At 48.7% G+C, this 26001-nt stretch overlaps 1 protein-coding gene across 7 annotated transcripts in view; it reads left to right on the top strand.

The window, feature by feature from the left end:
- LOC119441717 (peripheral plasma membrane protein CASK) overlaps positions 1-26001 on the top strand; it is a 790490-nt gene that overhangs the window by 620307 nt on the left and 144182 nt on the right. For 4 of the 7 annotated variants that reach the window (XM_037706319.2, XM_049661551.1, XM_049661554.1 and 1 more), the window contains one exon: positions 16598-16675. The exons of the other annotated variants lie outside the window; for them this stretch is intronic. In XM_037706319.2, the coding sequence (XP_037562247.2) occupies positions 16598-16675 (78 nt within the window). The remainder of the gene's footprint in view (positions 1-16597; positions 16676-26001) is intronic. 7 annotated transcript variants of the gene reach the window in all.

Here is a 26001-nt window from a genome sequence, read left to right as displayed (position 1 = left end):
TCACAACATCAACGGCGGCAGAGCTTGCTGCCCTGCGTGCTGCTGTACAATACCTCCTGCAAGAGACACCTCAGAAATGGGTCATATTTGTGATTCTAAGGCAGCACTTCAGAGTCTGCATTTTGCCATTTATCACAGGACTCATGAGCAGCTGGTATATGAGATAAGAGAAGACCACCATCAAGCTATCGCTAGAGGGCATGAAATTATATTTCAGTGGCTACCGGGACATACCAGCATTGCTGGTAATGACGTCGCCGACGAAGCCGCCCGGTCTGCTCATCTGGAAGGCCGACCAGTCCCAATCCCCTTATCCAGGACCGACGCTGCAGAAAACTTCTTTTCGTGGCTAAAGCTATGACACACAAATATTGGTCTTCTCTTAACCCGAAGTGCCATCTCCATAAAATTGACCCATCCATGAGGCTTCAAATGCCATCAAACATTTCCCGCTCTGAGGCGACAGTACTGTGCCGCCTCTGGCTCGGTGTGGCATTTACAAAGGCCTACTCGTTCCGCATTGGAATGGGGGATACGCCCATGTGTGACTCTTGTGGAACCAGAGAAACAATTGAACATGTCTTATGTCTCTGTCCCCAGTTCGACGTCGAGCGTGAAGCTCTCCGGACACCATTGAACCGGCTGGATTCTCGACCATTTTCGGAAATGAAGATCCTTGGACCATGGCCGTATGCGTCGATGGCACAGAAACCCACGAAAGCCTTGTTGCACTACCTCAAGTCGAGGTCTTGGCGACCGTCTGTAGACTTCGTGCGAAAGTGTCAAATGTGCGCGAAACTGTGCTCTCTCTATTTCCTTTCTCTCTCTTTTCATCCCTATACCCCTTTCCCCAGTGCAGGGTAGCAAACCGGACGTGCGTCTTGTTAACCTCCCTGCCTTTCCTCTCTTCTATTTCTCTCTCTTTCTCTTAAAACCTTGGTCTCGCGTTTCCGTGCGTTCAGTCGCGTGCAGCTGGGAAATTTCTCCGTTTCGTTAAGCAGTTTGCAATTAGAGGCGTTGCTTATTTTATGTTTACATCTGCGGCAATTATGTCTATTCACCTGGCAGGCTATGTTCTTGCGTTTCCTTTGTTACTTATCCGGCTATGTAGCAGTTCATTCTAATGGATATAGCTCTGCGACGAGAATTGCTGGCATCGTTTAGTGGAGCCGGAGTGAGTGGCGAGCACGGTGTAAGAACATTTAGGTGTTGACACTGTGCGCTAGCGAGCGTCCAGATTATGTTCGGCAGCGCGCGGGCGCACCGAGTAGCTCTGCTGCGAGCAGATAGATGGCGCCGCTGTCAGCGGTCCCAGCTCAGCGGCGCCGGCGGCTTGACATTGCTCGGCCTCCCCTAAATTTTCGTTCATAGTGGAGTGAGTAAAACTCAAAGCGCGCAGGTAATTCGTTATTTCAGGTTACGGTGATAAGTGTACCAGGCTTAATGCTTCGCTAACATGAAGGTATCTTACGCAGGGCGTGAATGACGTGAACACGGATCGATCGGGCAGCACTCAAAGCCCACTCAAGTTCCGCTCGCGCGCACAATTTGTTCCGTCTGGTCTAGTGTTCATCCAAGCATTAAAAAAAAAACATGGGCCTGCGTGCTACACGTCGATCAGATGAAAAATAGTGACTGCACCAGAAACTGTTGTTTTTTCATGCTTATCGCTGCTTCCATTCACACTCTAAAAACCATTCAAGCATCGTTGCGCGCATTCAGTGTGGCCCGCGGTATGAATTAAGAATGAAACGGCGCAAGCTTGCGATATGCAACGCACTAGAGCAAGGAGCATGGCTAAAACTTATGATGAGAATGCACGTCAGCTATGTAGAAACTCTTTCAAATGGGAATTTATTAGGCTGGACGAAGGCAGGCGTCTTATCTTGGATTACAACATCACTTATACAGTTTACTGATGAAAACCTGAGCAAATGCCTTTTTTATTGCAATTCCACTTACTTAACATATACCGTGTATATTATTCATTTGGCTTTCGTCCATTGAGGACTGAGTGGCTCTTGCAAGATCTAAAAAAAGAGGTGACTTTCTTTTTTATTAAATTGCATGTGAGAATGTGCCAATGTAAGCGTGTTTGACAATGCGTGCTACAGCCTGTCCACAAATACACTTACACCTACCACATAATAATCCCACAGACCTTTTTTTTTTCTTTTTTGCAAAGACACAACACGAAAAAATTGTGCATGAAGCAGCTCGATAATTTTAATACGGATAACCGTCCCAGAAGCCTACGCTTTCATACACTCCCACAATGGGAAAAATGTTGAATAAAAACATGCAAGCGTGTAATATACACCACACGCGCATTGTGAAAAAATCAGTAGCCAAGATGGAACAAATTCGAAAATCAGGCACCCATTTGCACAGCAAACAGCAGTATTATACAGGGTCCACAAAGATTTCAAAAAATACGCAAATGTCACGTACAGCCGCGTCCACGTCTGTGTAGAGCGCGCGAGCATACGGCCTTGCTCTGCGGGGCGACACCGTGCGGCAGTTGCGGGATCTGACGCACTGTACCCAGGAGCATGCGCGGCCTAATATACATGCAGACCTGCATTGCACGAGTGGCAACGTTGAAAAGGGCCGTTGTTTAACCGAATATGCACGCTTCCTCATGGCGCTCTCGGTATCTCCATGCCAAAAGATTAAGCGTTTTAGCTGATAACACGCGCCCGACTCTCACAACAAAATATGAGGGCTTTCTGGCCGTTCCGATTAGGCGGTGATACGAAAAAAATTATAACGCCAACAGCGGTGTAAAAAGAAAACCGAGGCGTTAATTTTTGGATGCCGTCTTCTGCAGCGCTTGGCGCTTATAGATAATGCGTTATTTTGTATTTTGGCTCAACAGTAATTATTACAGGACGTGGCGTGATCAGCCGTTGCCGAAGAAGAGAAGCTTCAGCCTACGGGGAGCGTTTCCACATGGGGCCTTGTGGTTGAAACTTTGCCTCCTTCCTGAGGTTTCCCTTGTTAGGCCGCTGCGGAATTCTTAGAATCCCCGTCTTTCTGTGGCTCGATCCCTTGCCGTTTTTTGGAGAAAACTGCATTATGCTCAATACCATAGCCATTAGAGCAGCAACGATCGCTTCGTTGGATCAGTTTGATATTTCTGTGTCTAATATAGACAGAGCGCCTGCGATGTTGTCATTCATTGGCCGATGACATTATCTGGGATGGGTGAAGACATAGTTTTCCATATCAGGTGCCGTGACAGAATCGCACGCGTTATCACTCACGTGCGCAATTCCCTTGCCATCGTGCGTAGTAAGACGGCGCCCTCGGGTAATGCGCACAACCGGCAAAACAAGTGCGCTTATCAACATAATTTCTGGTTTAAAGCAGCGTGCGCCGATCTGCATGTCTGTTAGGCCGCGCATGCTCTTTGGCACACCTCTTCAGGCTCCGTAACTGCCGCAAGGCGTCGCCCCGCAGAGCAAGGCCGGCTGCTCGCGCGCTCTACACAGACGTGGACGCGGCTGTACCTCGACAGAATCATAGTAATGTTGTTGCCGTCGCTTGGAGATACCCAGGTTATTTTTTTTACATTCCGCCTAATTACATAATTAGTCTTAATTATTTATCCACTTCTCAAATATTATAGTTAGATTAAAAGTGTCAATGAGAAAATTGTAGAGCAACATGAAAGACTCCCGATACAGCTCAATACGCAGCTACGTAGAAGTGTTTACCCGAGCGTGAAAGAAGCCCGCGAATACACGCAAAGTGCCTCGAGCGGCCAGTCGCGCGGTAATTTTGCGTGTGTTCGCGGGTTTCTTTCACGCTAGGAAAACACTTTTATGTATCACGTATTGAGCAACAGAAAGCTGTATCGGCAGTTTTACATGTTGCTGTACAATTCTCTCGTTCACACTTTCTATCCAATTTTAGCATTAGAAAAGTTGATTGTTCAATTGTGAAAATAATTATGTAATTAGGCCGAATGAAAAAATATATATTCTGAGTATCCCCAAGTGACGGCAGACAACATTACCTTGGTTCTGTCCAGCTACGTGGCATTTGCATATTTTAAATCTTGGTGCATGATAGTTAAGCCACCCAGTAAATATCTTGCCCATGCAGCAAAATTTGCACAAACTTCTGTGGCACACGGGAGGTTATCTCTTCCGCAGCGGCTTTCGAGGTTTATTTGACCGTGTGAGGTTCTTTGGACAGTTCGGAAATAAGGTGGGAACCCTTTTATCGAGCTCCGCGTAATATGCCATCGATACATCGTATCCTCTGAAAAATGCCAGGCATTAGAGTTCGGTCTGCCCTCAGATTTGCACGGCGCCACTGCTCTAGACGACCGCTGTCGGACGGCGCTTTGAATATAGGCACACGCTCCGCACAAGTCCGGTATCCAGGATTGCAGTTCGGAACGAAGCACTTTCTAGACATTTCAAACGCCCCTCAGAAGGCCGCTGCCACTTTTTTCGAGGGCCCGTGGCCGACAGTATACTCAAGCACAAGCTCATGAAACGCACGCGAACAAAAAGCGTGCCTTCAAAACAGCGTGGCCGTACATGCAAGCCGGAAGACGAATCAGAGGCAGCTCGGGCCTTGCCGCCGAGGCTGGGACCGCACTCCGCAGCGCCCTCTACGACGGCGCCGACCAAGCTGTAACCGAGGCGAACATAATCTGGACGCGAGCGGGTGGTGCTTTCCCGCGCGTTGTGGGGAGAGTGTCAGCACCTCTCTTGCTTATTCTTACACCGTGGTGGCGAGTGAGCGAGTGAGGATGGGGAGAGGGAATAAGCGAGTGGGCGGGCAAGCACTCGGTCGAGAGAACTACAGCGAGCGAGCCGAAAGGAAGAAGTGAACGGATGAGCGCGTTAACTGTCAAACTGGCGAGCGAATAAGCAAACGAGAAGAACTAGACTAATGAACGGATAAGCCAGCTAAGGAGCGGACAAAAGAATGAGCGAAGGAACGTGTAAACTTAACACTGCACAAACTACTGAAGCGAACAAAATATCGAACGAGAGAACCGGCAGATGAGCGGGCGAAGGAATCAGTCGATCAATGTGTTGACTCTGAGCATTATCTTCTATTTTTTTTTATTCCTTTCCTTATGAGATGCACACAATGTACGATGGACACCAGTGTCTTCAGGGGTACTCAAAGTGGCAAGATCCGAAAGTACGTGATGTATCACCTAAATAATTCTAAAGTACAACGGTGTACGGCTCAATAGTGAAAGCTTGCAGCTGCGAGTGAAGCTTTAATTGTGCGAAATAATAGCGTGGGAGAGGGAGCCTATGGAAGATCACTTACAGAAGTCTAGTACAGTTTAACGCAGCTATGCATAAATTTGTGAGAAACGCCGATCAATCACACTGAGACATTCTCATCTGCTATTTCAATATTCGATAGATATTCCGCATTTTCTCGCGCGGAGGGGCGGTGTGCGATTTTCTTTTCTTTCCTTTTCTCCCCTTTTTTATACTTATTTTTTTCTCTCTCTCCTGTCGAATCCCTTTACCCCTCCCCCGGTACAGGGTAGCCAACCGGAGATAATCTCTGGTTAACCTCCCTGTCTTTCCTTTACCTCTTTTTTTTATCTCTATCTCGCGAAATCGATACGAAATCCACGTCGATCGCCTCCGTCAGAGACATATGGAAACCTAAACATACGAAATTTGAATGCTTTAGCCGCCCTCTGTTGTCGTATACCGGCTGTACGAGCAAAAAACGTAATTCGTTGCCTTTGCGCGAGCTCCACAATGCCGTACGAAGAGTTTTGTATGGCTTGGTACTTTTCCTTGTCGTATGACACCATCGCTAAATCTACGTCACTTTACTACGGCACTCATGTACGGTCACATTTAACGCGATAGCATTAAGGGCCCCGTATCGCAAAAAATCCGGCGTTGGCGTGGGCATCGGCATCGGCGTCGGCGTAGGCATCGGCGTCCGTGGTGGTGAAATTCACCCCGAACCATGCCGACCATACAGGCCCTCCACGTGGCGCAAAGCGTTAGTGAACAAAAATTGAATTTCTCAAAGTAAAATCCGTCAGAAAAATCGTAATGAATGACTTAACTACAACCTACAAAAATGATAGCGTCGGATTGTAATTTGAATGTACGAGAAAGCTTAATTCTATTAAGAGGAAACTCAAACACAAACCCCTTTTCGAGCATTTCTACCATAACAACAGCGGCGCGTTCGGGTAGGTTACTTGCGAAAACCCCATCCAGATGGCGCTCACCTCCTCGGCAGCGTAAAAAGGTAGCGGCGCGCAGAGGCGAAGGTGGATAAAAAAGAAAGCTGCAGTTGCCGGGAAGCCTGACAAGCATTCAGGGATCTTCGAATGCTAAAGCGTCCTCCAAATTTTGGACACGCGCGCGCCTCGGGGCAACAGGGAACAATTAATAAAATAAAAAAAGGCCCTAGGGCCTTCACATTTTGATATGACAACTTATATCGCCCCTGTAAAAATGTATTCTCAGCAATGCATTTTGTTTTAAAGGGAAGCCGACCTTAAGAGGATCGGTGTAAGCTTGGTCTTTGTAAGCTGGCTTTCCCACGTTATTTGTTGCAGTGAAGCCTACTCATAAAGAAAAATGCGATGCGAGCGAGGCCAGATAACGCTATCGCGTTCCACTCTTAAAGGCGAAGCTTAAGCGTCCTCCAAGTTTTCTAATTATTGTTTTATTTTATTTATTCCTCTAGAGCTCAGAAATTGTGTAATATGGTTATTGTCTGTCGCATTGTACCAGTGTATTTATAATTAAAAGGAACAGAAGAACAAACTTAGTTCCTTTACAGTTGTGTGTGTGTGTGTGTGTTTTTTTTTTTAGTTTCGACAGTTTTTATTTATGTGGTGGGGGGGGGGGGCGGAGTAAACGTGGGAGATTAAAATGGACCACTGAGGTCATTCTTTGGTATCGGTCCCCTTTGAAAGGAAGGAGCGCATTTTCAGTAAGAGACCACTTTATCTGCAATATTTTTTTTTTTCAATCCGAAACTGGAGACCTAGGGTGCTATGCAGGATGCGCCGAGTTTCTCGTTCACCCGAGTTTTACCCGAGTTTGCTCGATGGCAGTCAGTGAACGAAGATAGCAAGGAACGTGCAATAACAGCAGGCAAAAAGAAATGTCGAGATAAAGCCGCGTATGACAACATGAGCGCACCCTGCGCGGCACAGTGCTGGCGGGCTTCAAGCACAGAGGACTGCGCAACACAACGCGCCAGCGCCGCGTATTGTTATCAACGTATTATCGCAATTTAGCAATACCGTCACTGTCCCGCTGTCTATCTGCACACTTGCCGTGAGCCGCTTGCCACGCCTTTCTCGGGCGCGTCAAGGGCGTGCCTTCTTTTTCGGGCATTATCTTTCTATCCTCCGTCGAACGCGAACAGGGCACATGCGGTGCATTCTTGCACCTATACTTTCCCTCAATCGAATACTTTGAAATACAACAAATAAAATAACCAACATTTTACTTCTTAAAGTATCGGTTTTTTTTTTTGTTTGTTTTGAATGCTGTAAATTTGTGATGACAAACGGACATATAATGAATTATTAAATTTTGTACTTTTTTGCCGCGAGTGGCGACAGTGAGGCGAAAGCTTACAAGCGGATACATTCTAGAGGGTCACACGCACGAGGGAGTTCATGCGGTGAGCAGTCGCCAGGGGCGCTGCAGTGCTATGTTCGATAAAGTCAGTCATGACAACGATCTGCCCATTCCCTGTCTAATAGGGGAATGGCAACGCAGCGCTGCGGCATGGCTGTTCACCGCAGGTGCTTCACTGCGGCGGCTATTAAGGCCGCCGCTTTACCAACTGAAACGACACTTTAGCCATAGAGACGGGAGCAACGGCTGTCGCTGCAAAATGGCTGTGCGGTATTCTGGGTCCGTAGTGACGCAGCAGAATGAAAATGCACCAGTTTATCTGCGTGCGCGAAGTCTCCGCGATGCATTGCGAACACGAGCGTGCTGCCCAGCGACACAGTTCGTCGCTTGTCACCGCTTGCCCATTGAAGGTGCCTCCGTGCGCATGTGCGCAGAATTTGAGTGTGTTGTTCACTCCAATGTGCTTGCCGATTGCCTCTGCTGCTGAGCTAACAGCGATCGCAGATGTATATCGTAACGACAGCGCAGCAATCGCATTTTGGTGGGTGAGGGCTCTTGTGTGCAGTTAAAAAATTAGACTTCGAACGCAGGAAGGTGTTGCAATTGTTTAGTGTGCCGTGCTTGTGATGCCAAAATGCCATTGCACTGGGTGTGTTTGCGCTGACCGCTGACCGTGTTTGCTGCACTATATCATTGACAGAGCAGCCATCTCAAATGACAGCTGCGATACGTTGTCGTTGGAAAACACTACGCACTGCTCAACATCGTCGTCCACCACGGCGCATCGACGCCTTGCAAGCAGCTACAGTGACTGTGCGGATAATTATTTGCTGTGCGCTACGTAGCCACAACGCAGGCAATGAACCGTGTTGTGGGGTCATCACAGCCCAAGAAGACATATGCATAAGGCAGCGAAAGTCGACGCTTTTTTTTTTTTTTTTATAGTGGTGCTGAGTACATCACCGATGACAGTGCGTTGTGCGTGTTTTATTTCGCCGGTCAAGATTGTTAATGCCTCTCAGTTCCGCACCACGTCGCTGTTGTCGAAAAATAAGTTGGGCGTGGCCCAACCGTGGTGGGCGCGCACAAGAGTTACATGCCTCGTTCGGGGCGTGACCTATGGTTTTGATTGACACGCGAACTCGGGCCAAACTCGTACATCGCGAAACCCCCCTCGAGTTAAACTCGGGAGCATGGCGGCGGCAGCAGCAGCCTGTGTCATCGCATCCAGCGGCGGCAAGCGTCAATATGACCATCTGGACCCGTTCAGCTACATGACCGACGTAGAGTTTCAGCGTCGTTTTTGCCTTTCCAAAACGTCAGTGCGCTGGCTGTGTGACGAGTTAGGCGAACGCCCTTGTCTGCGGAGACTGCGTGGCGGGCATATTATGCTTTCCGAGCACAGACTGATGTGACTAGGCTGCGGAGGAAAAGTTCGTGCGTTCGCTTCGGCTCTCTCCTGTTTCAAGCGCTGCTCGTCCACCGCGCCCTAGCCCCAGGCCAGGTCCGGCGTCATCATCGGAGTACTGGGGCACCTGCGATCACCTGGGGTTCAACCCGGGCCAACCAACCTGCGTAGGCGAAGTGGTCACATTATATTGGAAGACTCAGAATGGAAGCCGGGCTGCCTTCCGATGCAACAGGTGCCGAAATCAGTTTTCGCAGTTACACGGTAAAACTGCACTGCACGGTCAGAGAGGCGAAGGACGTTACTTCGCCAAAATGGACCGCCTCGGCCGTCCGAACGACCACCTCTCCAGGCGGCAAATGATTTGGCTCACGTACTACGTGAGCAAAAGCGTAGACATATGGCTGTTGAAGGAGATGACCGGCGACTTGTTTCCTCTATAGGAGCACACCATCGCCGACAGGACGAACTACGCCCGTAAGGTCGCGAGGGGCGAGCTGCTGGCGCGACCTCCACTTGGTACCCCGGGTAGATAGCGCAAATTGATGAGTGCCTTCTTCGCGGCGAGCAAAAGTATACAATCGAGGCCGCCTAATGACGGGCGACAACTTTCCGCCAGCCGCCAAAATTACGGCGGTGTTAAAGTTGGGGGCCCATGGGTCTTCGGCATGTTCTGCGCGACCAGAGGGGTGCTGCGACTTTCAATGTCGACCGACGAAAGGCGGCGACGCTAGGCGCCATTATTGCAGCCAATGTTAAACCGGGGACCATTATTCATAGTGACGAATTGGCCGCATACAAATGTATCCCAAATTTAGTGGATGCTAACGGGGCTATGCCTCAATCCGCATTGGTAGACAGTCAACCAAAGCGTGAACTTTGTGGACCCATCACGGGCGTTCACACGCAAAAAAAAAGAAAGTTATTGTCAAAAAGTGAAGCACTCCCTCGTCAGCGATGGGTACAGGGTAACTGCACCGATGCTGGAGTCCCACCTGGGATGCATGTGGTGGCAGTCAACATCCACGTGCGCTGCAAAGACCCTTTCGTGCGTTTGTTAGAAGCCACGGATCGCTCGGGCTAGCCACTACAAAGACTCTTTCCTGCGGTTGTTAGAAGTCATCGCTCGACGCTTGCCAGTATGCAGGTGTATCGCAAAGTAAAAGAAAATAAAGCGTAGTTTTCTGACCCTTGTATGTGTGCTTTCCGGCATTCCTGTGTGCTTACACGGTAAGCGCGCGGCAAACCACTTATGCGCAAGCCGACGCTCACTTCGTCTTGTAGCTGGATGCGCGCGCTACTCGCAGCTTTTCTTTAGCGCGAGCAACGAGCGATCTGTTAAAAGCCCAGTGTGAAAACCAGGCGCACACCAATCTCTGCTCGGAAATGGGAGCGCAAGCACGTAGCGAGCCGCACCAATCCAATCTAGAGCAAAGGAGCAACGAGCGATCTGTTGAAAACCCAGTGAGAAAAGCAAGCGCACACCAATCGGTGCTCGGAAATGCTAGAGCAAGCACGTATCGAGCCGTGCCAATCGAATCCAGAAAAAAAAATAGGGGGGCGAGCGTCCCCTCGTGGCATAACGCGAAACGTATTCAAATACAAATTAGTCAAATACACATTCCGTGTACATCGTGGAAACATTAAAATGCTTACAATCCACGTTAATGTGAGTAATATTATTGTACTAAATGAATTTATTTTATAACTTGCTTGTGCCTGTAATGCACTCGGTGGAACGACAAACAAGTGAAAGAAGGCACGACCATGCACCGACCGTATGATCACGTGAGCCCCAGTTTGTCGACCGCCCATATGGCAACGCCCAAGGGATAATAGCCACCCAGAGTGAATCTAGATTAACCAATGAAACTGGAGGCGTGCCGATGGACAAACTTCGTCTTGTTATCATTTGTTCTTTGATCTTGGGGCGTCGCCAGAGCTCGTGAAGATCCCGAGTTTCGCCAAACTCGGGGCATCCTGCATAGCACCCCTAGGCTTTCATCGTTAGAGTCCTTCTTTTTTTTCTTTTTCTCTCATCGGATGACGGATAAGATGTAATGGCGGCGTAGCCTAAATGAATTTTCGATCTTAGCTTTGGTCAGAGCAGAAATCAGAAAGAAAGCAGGTTTCTTTAAAGTAAGAGAAAGAAAGATCTTCGAAATCTCCCTTGACGCCCATTTTTACTATTTCATTGCGCTGGTTACTGAGAGAAAAGTTTAACTCGACGCTAATGTGCCCTCCTGCCCGCAATCGCTCAGGAAGTCATCGCTGGCTTCGTTCGCAGTTCTTCGAGCGCGATAACTCCCCACCTCCTTCTACTTCTTCAAGCTTGTCTTTCTTTGTCGTCGTTTGTTGTTGTTGTTGACGGGGCGTAACTGAGGTCGTCGGGTGTGGCACACGTTTAAAATACGAAAGACGAGACAAGATCATGGTTGGTAGGTACGGGAACCGATCACAGGCTCGGTCAGTTGGAATCGCAATGTCGCAACCGCTGTATACGCCACTGAGGCAACACGTCACGGGATAAAAATAAATATATCTGCGCCATAATGTAGATTGTCGGACGCGGCATACTTTTTAAATGCAAAAGACGAATCGCTGTCGCAGTGACCACAGGAACCGAACCCAGGTGCTCTGAGTTGTAAGGGCAATGTAGCAAACGCTATACCCCACTGAAGCAATACAACACGCGCTATAAGTAAAGCTTTGTGCGTGTAATGCGATTCGACGATGTGCGGCGTTGTATTCGAAGCATACTAATGCTAGTCGTCTGCTGCGAAAACAAAATAAAAGTAGAAATTTTCGACAAGACGCAAATTATTCTTGGAGAACGTGAAAGACTCAATCGGAGCAAAATTTTCATGGCGATAAGAGTAGGGAACGTGAACGTCTCTGGAACTGGGTCTCTTGAAACACAAAGTGAAACGAAGAAAAGCGGAAGAACCATGCTTCGCTGTTCTCCGGAGTTGCGATAGGTATCGCTCACCGCTTCGCACTGTAATCACTCTCTCTCTTTTTCTTTTTTAAGGGAGCAGCTTTCTTTGGTTTTGCCGCCGCCTGTTTTCGTGGTGGTCGGACTTACACGACCGATACAAAGGTGTCGATGAAAAGGGCGCGTCCTCTCGCTCACCGGAGTGGCAGGTCGGGGGTTCGTCGCCGAACGCCAACTATTATAGCTCTTCTAGACGCAAGTGCTGTCACGCGAGAGCCCTCGGCGTATCTGAAGGTTCAGAGATTCTGTGGCGGAGCGCGGGGGGAAGGCCGTCCCTCCTCTCCTCGCACCGCCCTCTCCCCTTGTGGTGGGTACAGGAGGAGGGCCCCGGCAGCCACGAGAGGAGGATGGCAGTCGCCTTCTGCGCCGCCGCTCGCGCCGACCACACACATATGACCAATCGACTGACATGTTATCATAGCCACCTATGCTACCTCGTCAGATGTGCTGATTCATGGCTTTCTTCTCTAGGGAATTTCGCAATGAAACAACAAACGCTGCCTCAATATCCTCACTGCAACTACGCCTTCCAGCGCATCACACATTCAAAAAACCGAATGGCTTTCCAGAGGCCTTCCGATATTCGGTTACATTGACAATCATCGTTAAAGGTTTTTTCACAACTTGTTTTTTTTTTGCTAATTTTGCGTGCTTCGTAGCTTTGTTTACGGACCGACGGTCCACACTACCACCTACACACCATTTACGGCAGCGAACGTCCACAGTGAGTGAAAGATAGCCGAGTTAAACCGTGCAAGCTTGCAAGCTTGCACAGAGAGATACACATCTGCGGTTAACCGAGAGCTCTCAGAGGATGGGCGACTTTTGAAAAAAAAATGTCGCAGTTTCACCCGAAAGGCGAAGCATCATTTGCGATAGCAAATTAGTCGAGAGCTATACGGAGCAGACATAGTAGTTTTATCGGCTGCATAAATTTGGACACATTCGCTTACTAACTGAATTAACAAGCGTGGTGTCAGCGCGCAAGCAAACATGAGTAGATCACACTCGATGACCGCAGACAACCAGTGTAAAAACGCAGACGTCAACGAGCGCGGCCGCTGCAGCGAGCGAAGGTTCGTGCGGTCTATCGCTTCAACGGAAACAGAGCGGCGAAAGCACAGCGCATACAAAGGTCAGAGCCGTCTGGAGATCGCTTTCAAGATACGGTGCGCGCGACAGCACGCGCCGCGTTGCAGATCGCTTTCAAGATAGCTCCGTGAGCAGCAGCCGCGTAAGCAGAACGCACCCTCCCCCCTCCCCTCCTGTCTCCGTCGCCTCCTCCCCGTTCCTCGCGCGGGAACGAAGACCATGCGCTTCCGGTCGCCTTCCTCTCTAGCGTGCGCGAGAGCTGTGGTTGCCGGCTCACCCTCGCAAGCTTTCACTCGCACACACAACGCACGGAGTGCGGCGTCGATTTTATCGCCGTTGGACTTTACACGGAACATCACGGCGACGGCAAAAATGCGCTTGGAGTGTCCATATAATTTCTATCGCAATAAAACGTTCGAGGTCATTAAAGCTGGTAAGTGCAGCATCACGTCCTACCGGCAAATACGAATGCGCCCGTCCGCTCTACGCTCGGCGAATGCGCCCCTCCGGCAATTCGAGTCGGCTCTCCGCGGACGTGATTCCAAACGGTGAACTTTCAAAGGGCTTCTCTGTGACCGAGAGTTGGGTTGAGAGACGAGACTGGGGGCTGGGCTCGTTCGGTGACACTTCACTTGGCGCGGAGGCCGTCGCGGTACGCTCAGAAGAACGCGGGGAACCACCACGGAGGGTTTCCCCCCTTCCACTAATTCAACCTTCTCCTCCTCGTTTTACACTCTCGGCATCGATGTTCGCTGGAGTGTACGACGCCATGCCGGCGAACCTTGGACTATGCGTGTGCCCGCGACCTTCGTCCGCCTCTTCCTCTCTCTCTATCTTAAGAGGGCAGCAACTCGTAACTCTAGCGCCATAAAGTTGTACAGGCATGCGGGCGAGCTTCTCCGCACGATTGGCTTGCTTTGGGTGAAGCACGCACGCCTGTGGTGGGAAAATGTCAAAGGAAAGAAAATAACAACAGCGATAGACGCCGGTAGGGAAGTACTGGGAGAATGTGTAGGTTCAGGGATGGTCGACATAACGAGTTTGAAAAACGTCGTAAAATTGGTTTGGTTCAGCATCCTCCTGTTTGGAGAACTCTACAGTCCGGTATACATCCGAACTCCGAGAGGGAGAGTACATTGCGGTGCGCGCCCACAGGTAATACACAGAAATAGTAAAATAAATGTACATGCTCATGTCACGTGAATATAAAGGGCACTTTTCAATACAAAATGAAAACATAATAAGAAAATTATTGAAAGGAAACAACCTATATCATCAGTGATCTGTTTCAAAACTCATGGTTGAAGGCCATAGCTATTTGAAAGGCAGCCGCGCAAACGAAGAACGTGAACGTCATGAAAAAGCGGGATGGGAGCCGGGAAGCGGTGTCTGTGTGTGATGTTCTTGTACCATTTGTGTCTTACTTAAGACGAGTGATTGAACGCTTAAAAGGCGTGGTAATCGAACTTGTACGGACTGCACTTTGTGGATTCCTAGCCACCAAGGGGGAATTGAAAAACCAGACCACTGGCCAAATTGTTCGCCAATTATGAAAAGGTCACGTGCCACCAGCGGTGTGCTGTCGTTTTCCGCAGGAATTAAGAAATCAACTTCACGTCAAAACTAGCATTAATAGAACAAAGACTGGGCCAATGACCAAAGATGGGGTGTTTTAGCCTACTGCCCAGTTAGCAAGATGCCCGTTGATGATTTGCACGTTGGCAGCTGCTGTACTATATCGTGCTGTGTTTTGCGACTGTGACGTTTTGGATGCGGTTACTCTATTTCTTCCATGGTTTACAGCAACTCTATAGAGAGGCGAGAAACAGAAAACACACTCCTATATCAGGCTCCATCCGGACATTTAGAAACTGCATCGTAAAGTTACCTCCGCCGCTTTATGAAAACCGCTGTGACACAATGGCGACAAATCCAGAAAGGGGGCACCGGTATGCTGACCTGACTGACAGTCCCGTCATGCATTTTTCTTTTCATTTCGGTATTGATACTGGCACACGCTTGGTCGTCCATTTTGATCCCTAGAACATGAAAATTAACGGCGTTCTGAAAAAAAAAATTCATGTAGCTCGTTGAAAGCCTATCCTTAAGCGTGCTTGACGGGCGGCGACCTTTGCATCGAAACGTACACTGTATAGGCGCAGTGCTTGCTGTCGGCCACAATAAATCGTGATAACGCCAATAAAGGCACTCGCCTGACTTTATTTCGAATACTTCCTGTGACGGAAACGAAGATCTCTTTTTTTTTTTTTTAGTGGACCTTCCATTGTCTGCCTGGGTGGATCGCTCGCGCGACACTCGAACAAGGCTAGGACTCGCTAGGACTCATCCGGCACCGGGTCCGTTGCAGCCCAGAAATAGACTGCCGCCGAGCAGCAGCAAATAAAACAAAAATAACGGCCTGCCGGTCGCGGCGTTCTCCCGTAACGCGAGAGCTCGCCACATCCGCTCGCGGAGGGCGCCGGCAATAATGAGTGGACGGGATACCATAACCGACTCTGGTTTCGTTCGCCGTGTCCGCCCGTACTCGTCCCTTCATCAACGCCTCGTTCGATTCCGCCGAAGGTGCTGCTGGTCCCTCCTTCTTCCACCCCGTTCCCTTCCTCCTTTCCGTCGCGGTATTCCGCTCATGCCTCATATCCTCCGGACGAACCCAGCGCACGATGAGACGCAGCTTCCGCCGCCGTGGCCTTCGCCGCGCAGCAGCGCCTGTTTGTCGCACGCGCTTCTAATCTCCTCCGCTGGGCTTGCCACCCGCGTCTCGCGCTTCATCGAGTATGGACGGCACCACGCAGCTTTCTTGGTTTTCTTCTCCTTCTTGCCCTCCGCGAGCAGCTACCCGCCGGCGGATGATCTGTGCTGCCAAGCGCTGCTGCGAATCCCCCCCCCCCCCCCCCCCCCGCCTTCCGGCAGTGTTGTTCCCCATGCGTAGTCCTGGGATTCACCGCCGGGAGGAAAACGGGCCCTATACGATATTCTAGAGGCGGAGATGGGTAGAGGGAGCGGGAGCCGGCATGCGAGATAGAGGGGTTGGCCATTACGTCGCAAGCCTTTTGTTTCTGGCTGCTGGGTGGTTTGCAAAGGCAGGCGTGGGTGAAGGGGGGGGCACAAGTACCCCCGGAGTCCACCACGTCCGAGACGCGGGGTTCGTGTGCATTCGCGGAACACGCTGCGTGTGTTGGAACGCAAGTGAGCAGAGGCGAGAGCGAACGGACGAAACACTCACAAACAGACGCGCAGATGAACATAGAGATGGGAACGAAGAGCGTGCGGGCACGTCGCGCGGTGTCGTGTGATATCCGCGATGATCTCGTCATCCCTGTCTCGCTCTCGAGATGTAGATGGCGCTGCTCGCGACAAGGAAGTCTCGCTTCCTCGCTTATATATGACGCATTAAGTGCTTTCTCCCTCCTTCTGTGCGCGCCTTTGACGCCTGTCCTGATGACCCGTTGTCTCCCTCTTCTTGCGCAGTTGTACGACCGCATCAACACGAGCTCGTGCAGCCCCATCAAGTGCCCCCCGTCGGACGCCTGCGGCCGGGCGAGAGACGTGAGTGCATTCTTAATTCTTACCCGCTTTGCTTCGTTCAGGTTTTTGCCCTAGTTATTTACCGTCCTTTATCCCGCATGCCTGCCCTCTCGTCGTCGCTCCTAATTAATGCGTGGAGCTTGTAATGGCACGAGCCCTATGCCTTGAAAGTGACAGAGCTCTCTTTATAATTTTAGAACCACAAGCGGGCAACACAATGTAATCTTTTTGTGCCTGTCCCGTTGCCACTTCCCCTGTAGTTTGGAATGTGCCCTGTAATAATCTACCCGAGTGCTTCCCGTCTCGTACAAAGGGCGTGCTCAGGGCAGCACACTTCCTTCCATCCTGTTCAACAGAACCGAAATGTGGTTCTAGGAACGCAAATTTTATCGGTATTATCAAAAGCACGACGGAAAACAGAACGCCAGCGCACCGTTGAACCAGTGCCTTCTCTATTTATTTTTTTAATAGAAGAGGCGCTGATTGAACATACCGTCAGAGACGCCTGTCGCTTATAAAATCGAAGACATTGAATCTAAGCTTTAGTTGGTCCTTCCCACCGCTTTGCGTGGGTGGCCGTCTGGAGTAGTAAACTGGGCCCAATGTGGAGACAGTGTAATCAAAGGTGCTGACTTATTGGGCTGATTCAGATGCCAGTGCACTATATGTGTCCTCGCGAGGGCTTTGATGTGGTTTGTGAACGTGGACCAATCCCCGGCTCACTGAAATGCCACAGCACCCACGTGATTTATAGTATTTAGCCAATAGAGCTAACGAATAAGTGTCCCCAGCAGCCCATCCCAGCAGGTCGGCCGTGACTTTGACAATGGGTGCATGGTCATCATGGCGTGGTTGGCAATGAACTCGCTGACAGGGAGGCGAGATCGCCATTCAATGCCTCTGATGAAGTGCAGATTGCCTACTCGCGACCTGCATTAACTCACTGATGAAGACACTCATGCAGGACGTTACAATCATATACGGAGCTCATACTGACAACACCCACAGACGCCTGCATGTAATCGACCCAGATGGGAAATTCCTTGTGACCCCAGAATTCCTTATGTGTGTATCAAAACCATGTCCTGATACTTCAACTGCAAAGCAGATAACGAAAGCATTGTTGAAGCTCCTGCATGACCTGGGACTAAGCGAGCGGCTTTAGTCGGGCCGATGTCTAATGTACATAAGCATTCACCCCTTCTCTTCTCCTCATATTTTTCTCCTGTAGTTTGGCATGTGCCCTGTAATAATCTCCCCGAGTGCTTCCCGTCTCGCACAAATATTTTATTCAGATTCTGATTATGAGGCACAAATATTTAAAATATTTTATATACAGGAAATGCAGAGAGGTGAACCTGAACTGGTTAGCTCTAGTCTTCTATTCTGCATTGGAGAATAGGGAAGTGAAGTACAGTGATTTATGATGATAAGTTTCTTTCTTTCTGGGGTTTTAACGTGCCAAAACCAGTTCTGATTATGATTTAAATTTAAATTTAAATATTTGGGCCTCATAATCAGAACTGGTTTTGGCACGTTAAAACCCCAGAAAGAAAGAAACTTATCATCATAAATCACTGTACTTTCACTCCCCTTCCCTATTCTCCAATTCAGAATAGCAGACTAGAGCTAACCAGTTCAGGTTCACCTCTCTGCATTTCCTGTATATAAAATATAAAATATTTTTCTTGACAATCGTCCACCTATGGCTCCTGCCCAATTTGAAAACCGATTGTAACGAAGAAGTGCCGGTTAGCCAGGCGCATCTCCAGCGTATGAGATATAACGAAGTTCCATTCAGTCAGGTGCATCCCCAGCGCTTTACGCACGGGGCCAGTTCTGACTGCTCGCAGGGTTCTGACTGCCGCACCGAGTTCGTCCTCTCAATCCTTTCGTACCCTGTCAATGAACACCTTGATATGCTGTTTTATTTCCCCACCTCCCCGGGGTTGTCTACCCACCTCCTCGCCGATTAAATTGGGCCAATCCCGGAGACAGCTAGTATAATTAAAACTGGGCCAACCCCGGAGACTGTGTAAACAGAGGTGGTGACTTTACCGGCAAATCCTGACACAATTGCATGATATCTGCCTTCGCAAGGGTTTTAATGTTGTTTTTAACGCGAGCTGATCCTGGAGGCAATCTAATCAAAGGCGTGGGTGGGCCGACCCAAATAACGTTAAATTCTGAGTTCTTATCGGCCATGACCTCGATCTGATTATGAGGCGTGCTGTAATGGGAGACTCCGGATTAATTTTGACCGCCTGGGTTCTTAACGTGCACTAAATCAATGCATATTTCAACGATTCACTTTGAGCGGCCATGCCCAGAATAAATGCAAACGCATGTGAAACGGCGTGAGTAACGATCTCGCTCGTCAACATGAACAGAGGTGTTAGTCGTGTGGGTCCGAGGAATGTGCGAAACCTGCCATGCCGCCTTGCGACCAGCTCACCCCCGCTTGGGGCAACTCACCACCGCTGGGGACGTGCACCCCACTACGACCACCAACCCTCATTACTGTCACCCACCTTCACTACTTCGTCTGGTTTGCCCTGGCGCGTCCTGACAAAGTCCTCTGCAGTGCGGGCACGAGATAAGGATAATGCCCGGATGGTGTAGGGTATAAGAAAGCCAGCAAGCTGCCACGTGGAGAACACTTTTGCTTTGCCCTAGCGTGCAGGTGCATGCACGCTGAACGTTTCTTGTATGTTTTAAGTGTGAAGCACTTTAGGGGGGGGGGGGGGGGGGGGGGGGGTTGTCGGCGTCTAATGTCATGTCATGTCGTCGTGGTCACGCGCAAAACCAAGATCTCAAAACCGGTGCAAAATAAACTAACAAGATTCAGAATAATGGAAAAGACTGGAATAATCAAGCATTAAGCGCATTAATTAGCAGAAACTCGTGAAAATCGCTTCTGAATCGCCAGTCTGGTACCAGCGCAGCGCAATAGAGGGCGCCACCACCCCACAAGCGCTCGATTCCTCCTCACTTGTGCAAGAATAGCACAAAAATAACAAAAAGGCAACACCGGTGCATCTCTGCTTCGCACTTACCCAGGTTTCACGTTAGGGGAACTGCATTAGCGCTGAACTTGAACTACACGAGCGCAGAATTTGAGCAGGATTGGAGCTACATTTCTTTTTTTTAGAGCACACCGCTCACCCGTAACTATGTATTAAAGTTGTGTTATTTGTTTTTACGTCGGCCTCTTCTTCCCTGCCGGACCCTCTCCGATGCCCAACCTGGTTCGAGCTCCAAGCAGACGCTGTTCAAGGTTTACCAAACCCCGGCCCGTAACAATATTTATTCTTGATTGGAATGGCAGATAACCCCGAATGCAATGAATGCTTCACCAATATGATATGATGAGCAACGTTTGTGATGTCGAAAAAATTCACCGACGATTGCGATACTCCCTAATGCGAAATTTGAGCGCAAATGTACACGTGTTTTCGTTTCGCTATAGATTGGCTGGCGCAGACAATCTGTCTCGTGCAGTGCGTTGCAAACGGAGCGAAGTGTATCACGACTGCCTCGCTAAGGTCTGTAATGAATCTCTAATTCAAATTGCGTAGAATTTGTTCAACAAATATTAACTCCCCTTCAATCAAAAGACGCTTTTCAATTTGTCATTAACAATTCTATATTACTTCCGAACGCTTGCGTAAAACTCATTAACGACCAGTTCTTTCGCTACCAGGGGGTAGCAAGTTCTGGCTAACGCCAGATTTGACGATTTAACGCAAACGCATCAGGGCGATGCGTACGCGTTTTCCAAAAACAGCAGAGCCTCAACGCGGAGACGTCTGCAACTCTCAATACTACAATGGCTTCTGCTATTTATAAAATGCACATTGATCTTGCTAAATTATCCGCCTCCAAGTGGCTTTGCAAGTCGTCAAAAAAGCCAAAAATCTTAGGCCTTCCATTCCAAGTCTCACTCGGAAAAGAGCACGCCATGCAACAACCTCCACCGCTTATATACTTCCGGACGGCTGTTTCACAACTGGTGTTTTACACATTGCCACCAGAGCGAAAGAAAACTGTGGACAGCCTCTTGGACTACTTCATCTAGGAAGCACAGCTGCATTATTTATTTAGCCTTTATGTTTCTCAAAGAGCATCGCGCGTTTTTCAACAGGAGGCACGTGATTTTTTTTTCGAACCCGTTTGAAACCCAATGAACCGGTTCAGGAAGCTGCAAACCGATTCGAACCGTTAATATTTTAGCTCGGGAGCTGAAACTGAACCGAACTGAACCGAAATGCGTGAAAACGAACCGAACCCTAAACGATTTCGGTTCGACACACTGCTTTCCCGTACACGCACCCCTACTTGCAATCCTACCGCACCGCCACGCCAAGGCCAACAGAGCAACATTATTCACAGAGTGACGGAAGCCGTCACCAGTATATGGATATGCGCGTATGTGAAGTAGTCAAGGTCATTCACCTGGTTGGAGAAATAAAGAAGTAAACCTCATTCATCCCCTTGTATTACTTCAACGCAATGGCATCACATGCATGGCACTAGCATAGCGCCTACCTATATAATGTAACAAAGTATCAAGAAAGAGAGAAAGAGAAGCTTGGAAATGCAGGGAGGTTAAGCAGACGAAGATCCTGTTTGCTACCCTGCACTGAGGAAATGTTATAAAGGCGTGGAAAAGAGAGAAAGAAAGGAAGACAAGAGAGCGATAGCTGCGTCCACACTTGAAGGTGCACATTTAGTCTACCAACAGTCGTAGAGACCTGTCGACTTCAAATACTGTAGCAACGCTTTCACTATACTTCCAGCGCCGGCGACGCGCACGGCCATAGTATCTAAATCAACGCAACATCACGTAACGTCCGCACTTTTAGAACTAACACGTACAGCTGCAGCGTAAAAAGATTAGCACAAGTGACCGAACACATGATCAGATACCCTTAAATTGCGGTACGCGACGCTGTTGTGCCCTAACAAGCCGAAAACGAGAATGCCACCCCCCCCCCCTCCCCTCTTTGAAACATGAATTATGTGGCACTTTAGATACCAGTGCGCACGGGAAAAGGAGCGCCGCGTACCGCAATTTCCCTGCTCCGGTCATCGGCCACTTGTGCTAATCTTTTTCCGCTGCAACTGTACATCTACATCGAAGAAGCTTCGGGTCCACCGATTCCCACAGTGGGTGGGATCTGCAAAATTTTCAAGCGCAACGCTATACCTTGTTTTTGCTGTCAATGCTTTTCCCTTCGGTCGAAATTGCCGTTTCGTTTTGTTTTGTTTTTTTCGTTATTACTTTTTGTGGACATATATACCCTGTACACTTTACCTTCTGAATGACCATAAAACTTGTTATTTTGCTCATCATCGTGTGATGTGCGATAGTGCTTCTTCGTTTTGTACTGCGAGAGTCAATGCAACTCAACTTCACATGATTACCCTGTTGAAGAGTATGCATGTGGGGTCCATGATTGAGCAGCAATGAAGATCCTATTGAACAGGATGTGAGGAAACGACATACAATGGCGCTGGCTACCAACAAAATGTTTATTCTTCGAAGCAGCATTATATAGTGTTTCCTATGAACAAGAAAAAAATGTAGCAGTTTCGCCCAAAAGGCGAAGCATCGATTGCGATAGCAAATTGAAACTATATTTACAACTATAGGAAGCAAGGATAATTGTTTTATCGGCTGTCATCATCATCATCATCAGCCTATATTTTATGTCCACTGCAGAACGAAGGCCTCTCCCTGCGATCGCCAATTACCGCTGTCTTGCGCTAGCGTATTCCAACTTGCGGCTGCAAATTTCCTAACTTCATCATCCCATCTGGTTTTCTGCCGACCTCGACTGCGCTTCCCTTCTCTTGGTATCCATTCTGTAACGCTTTATCGGCTGTATGGTGTTGCAAACATTCACTTACTAACTAAATTAACAAGCATGGTTTCACGCGCGCACAAGCAAACTTGAACACATCTCACTCAATGACCGCGGAAACTCGCTGTCAAAACGCTGGAGTGAGGAAGCGCGGTTGCAGGAGCGAGCGAATTGACCTTTGTGCTGCCTCTCTCTTGAACATGAACTAAGCGGCGAAAACACAGCGGGCGCGAAACTATAACCTATCGGCGCACTGTGTCCCCATCGAAGATCGCTTTCAAGATATAGGGCCCGCGTGGCCGCGCCATACACAGCAGCCGCCGGCCGCCGGAGTACAGATGGGCGGGAAGCGGCACGAGGAGTGATTTACGAAGGACCTGTTGCGTTGTCTGTTTCCCAGAAGCGCCATGAGTCGCGGACTTGCACTATCTGCACGCTGGCTGCTCTGATTCACTCACACGCCGCAGAAGTTCCCCTCCATTGCAAGTATTGCAGTGACACAGAGCTCCTGAGGTAAAGCTCAGGAGCTTCTATCTAAATACATGAGAATGGAGACATCGTTTTTCTCAGCAGCCACTCGACTGAATTTGATTAGGTTTGCTGCATTTAAAAAAAGAAAAGTTGAATTCTAGTGACTGTCGTAAGCGGCATCTCAAACGAGGCCGTGATATCTTGAATAAAAATTGTCGGAAATAACAAATTTTTATCAAACAAAACTATCAAGTGTTGTGTATTTGAGCAATATAAAAGTGGTTCGATATCACAATTTTGCAACTGCATATAATAGCGCATCTAAAGTGGACAAAATTGATGACTCTCAAATACAGCACTAATTTACAAGGACTTTTTCAAAACTCTTTCAAAACCCTTTTTCAAAACATTGTAACACCTTCCTTTAAGATATAAATTGATATATCCAATTTGTCCCCCTTAGCTGTTCTAACGAATGCGGTTTACAGAATTGCATCATCTGCATGTTTTTGTGCAGAGTTACAAATTTGTGAACTTCCTGCTTCTATTTTAACACGAAAGTGTTTTATGCCGGGGTCCACCAAGACTTCACTGACGTATTTCCGTCACGGAAATACGTCAGCTTACAATGTACACGAACATAATACAAAGAAAGAAACCAGAAGAAAAAGTTCCACAAACATGCAAAATCTGGAAATCGAACCCACGACCTCTCGGTCCGCGACGATAGATCGCCGAGCGTTTAACCCATTGCGCCACAAACGCATTTGCAGAGAGCTACACAGACGCGCCTTATATATCTAACACTCCTCCGCGTACCCGCGCTCTTGCTCGGGGCAGTGCCGCCGCCTACGAGCAGAAAAGAGAAGTACTGCATTATGACACTAACGCGCACCGACAGTGAACGCTTCGGTGGTCTCAGCACTACGACGCCTCGATGCCAGCATTCGAACGGACGCTGGCATCAAGAAGCACTACCAACGCCAGGTGGCGTTCACCGTACTCAGCACAGCGGAGCGTGGCCTCCGCAATTAGCTCTGAAAATGTTTCTGAAGTTGATCGCGGAGGCTGCAATTACGACGCGCTGTACGCGCTGATTTGACTCGGTGACGATTCAGTTACGTGCTTTGTCTTGCGCGTTGTATTAGTGTGTCAGTTACGTGCTTCGTCTTTCGCGTTGTGCTAGCGTGTGCAGCGTAGTGCAGCTTCCATATGCACGACGGTTGCTCATGGTCATCGACGTTGGTAGTCGTGATGGAGGAGACGTGCCACCAGGCGTCAGCGTGGGTGCATCAACGTCTAAGGGCGCTTTAGCCACAAAACACCAATAGACATTATATATCAATGTGCAATAAACATTACACTACTTCTGTGAAGACACGTTTCACTTTCGTGTTCTATACCGATTCCTATATAAGAGGGATCAACCACATTTTTTTTATAAACTCACTAATATCTGACAACTTTTGTAGAAACGTCCATGGCCTAAATCAATATACGCTTCCTACGGTCACTAGAATGTAACTTTTTGTTAATGCTACCAATTACATTCAAATCGATCCAGCGGTTGCTCATAAAAGCATTTCTGTGTTTTACATATATTTGAAAAGGCGGCATCGGAGTTAAGGTCTTTTCAGAGTTCTTTAAAGTATTAACAGAGTATTAACAGGTGATACGTCTGGCAGATAAATGTAACTGCTACCTCTTGTGTGCATCATTTTCTATCCTGTTATAACAAAAAATTGTTTAACAGGTATACGCCACTGCCGAATTTTGTCAACATTGTTTATCTGATATGCGAACTAGAGAAAGGTTTCTAAGATATTTAAAGGAAATTCACGAAGATTATCAGATTGACTTTGAGGGTTATGTAATGTGGTGTGCACAAAGGAATCTGCTCTGATGTTGGCTCCATTGGCAGTGCTCAAGCTCCGCACGCATGAAATTTCCTCCCTTACAGACTCATGCAGATGTCTTCTTGCGACAATTCTACAGAAGCTCGAGCCAAATTCGCGCCGTCGGTGCCAACCAAGGAATTTCAACCTCCTTGGTGTCAACTACAGTGCTGTCACAGTCGATAGCGCATGCGCCCCATGCAGGTGGAGGGTTCGAAGGTCTTCGGGGATGCGCAGCGCGTTTTCCTCAAAAAATTGGCTGTGGCTTCACTCGGTTATGCCTGGGTGTGCGTAGCCAGAGGTTCGGTTAATCTTGGTTCTCTCTACGGGTACATCTTTATCATTTAGCTTCGTACGTCTGAGTGTTCAGGTTTGGTTGTTACCTCTCGTTATAGTTACGGTTACATTAAGGGCTAGACATTTTTAAAGTGCAACGCATTTATTTGGAAAGTCTTCATCTTGTAGTTTCACAATTCCACAAAGACGGCCCGATGGTCGGTGAGGTGGGAGGATAAGGGGTTGACGTACCCAATGACTTGAACACGTTTCGGGTGCTATCCTCATCTCAATCCACTCGCCTGGCCGCTTCGTACTTACGACGCTTCTCGAGGTGTGCTGCTCGTTCTTCCTCCGTCTCCTCGGCTCGCTGCCTCGTCTTGGTTTCGTTTCGACGACGACGCCCGGCTTCTTTCAGTTTCTCCGACTCACTTTCCATATCTGCCGATGAATCCCACCGAGCCGCCCCTTCTATATATACGATGCAACGCCGGCTCCTCCTCTGGGGCGCTATAACGTAAAATGATTCCAAACTGTTTTGATTCCAATTCCTGCAGTCAGCCTCCACGATTGGTCAAAGCATTTTCGGGCCACTCCCAACTTCGCCATGAAAAGTTCGCGCGCACTTCCGGAAAATTCTGGGCTACGATCGCCCAGCTTCGCTGTTTCAAGCGTTGCGCGGTCGAGTGCAAGGCTAAGCCTTTTTACTGCGATAGCAATTATATGGACACTTCAAGCGCATTTCTGCTGTCGCCGTGAGGTTCCTTATACATTCGAACGGCGATGAAATCGTCGCCGCGCGCCGTATGCTATACGTATGTGCGAGCTATATGAAGTA

This window comes from Dermacentor silvarum, chromosome 2 (genome assembly GCF_013339745.2).
Source record: "Dermacentor silvarum isolate Dsil-2018 chromosome 2, BIME_Dsil_1.4, whole genome shotgun sequence".
In the NCBI taxonomy this organism is placed as follows: domain Eukaryota; kingdom Metazoa; phylum Arthropoda; class Arachnida; order Ixodida; family Ixodidae; genus Dermacentor; species Dermacentor silvarum.
Note: the sequence above shows the minus strand (reverse complement) of the source record. Positions and strands in the feature narration are given on the sequence as shown.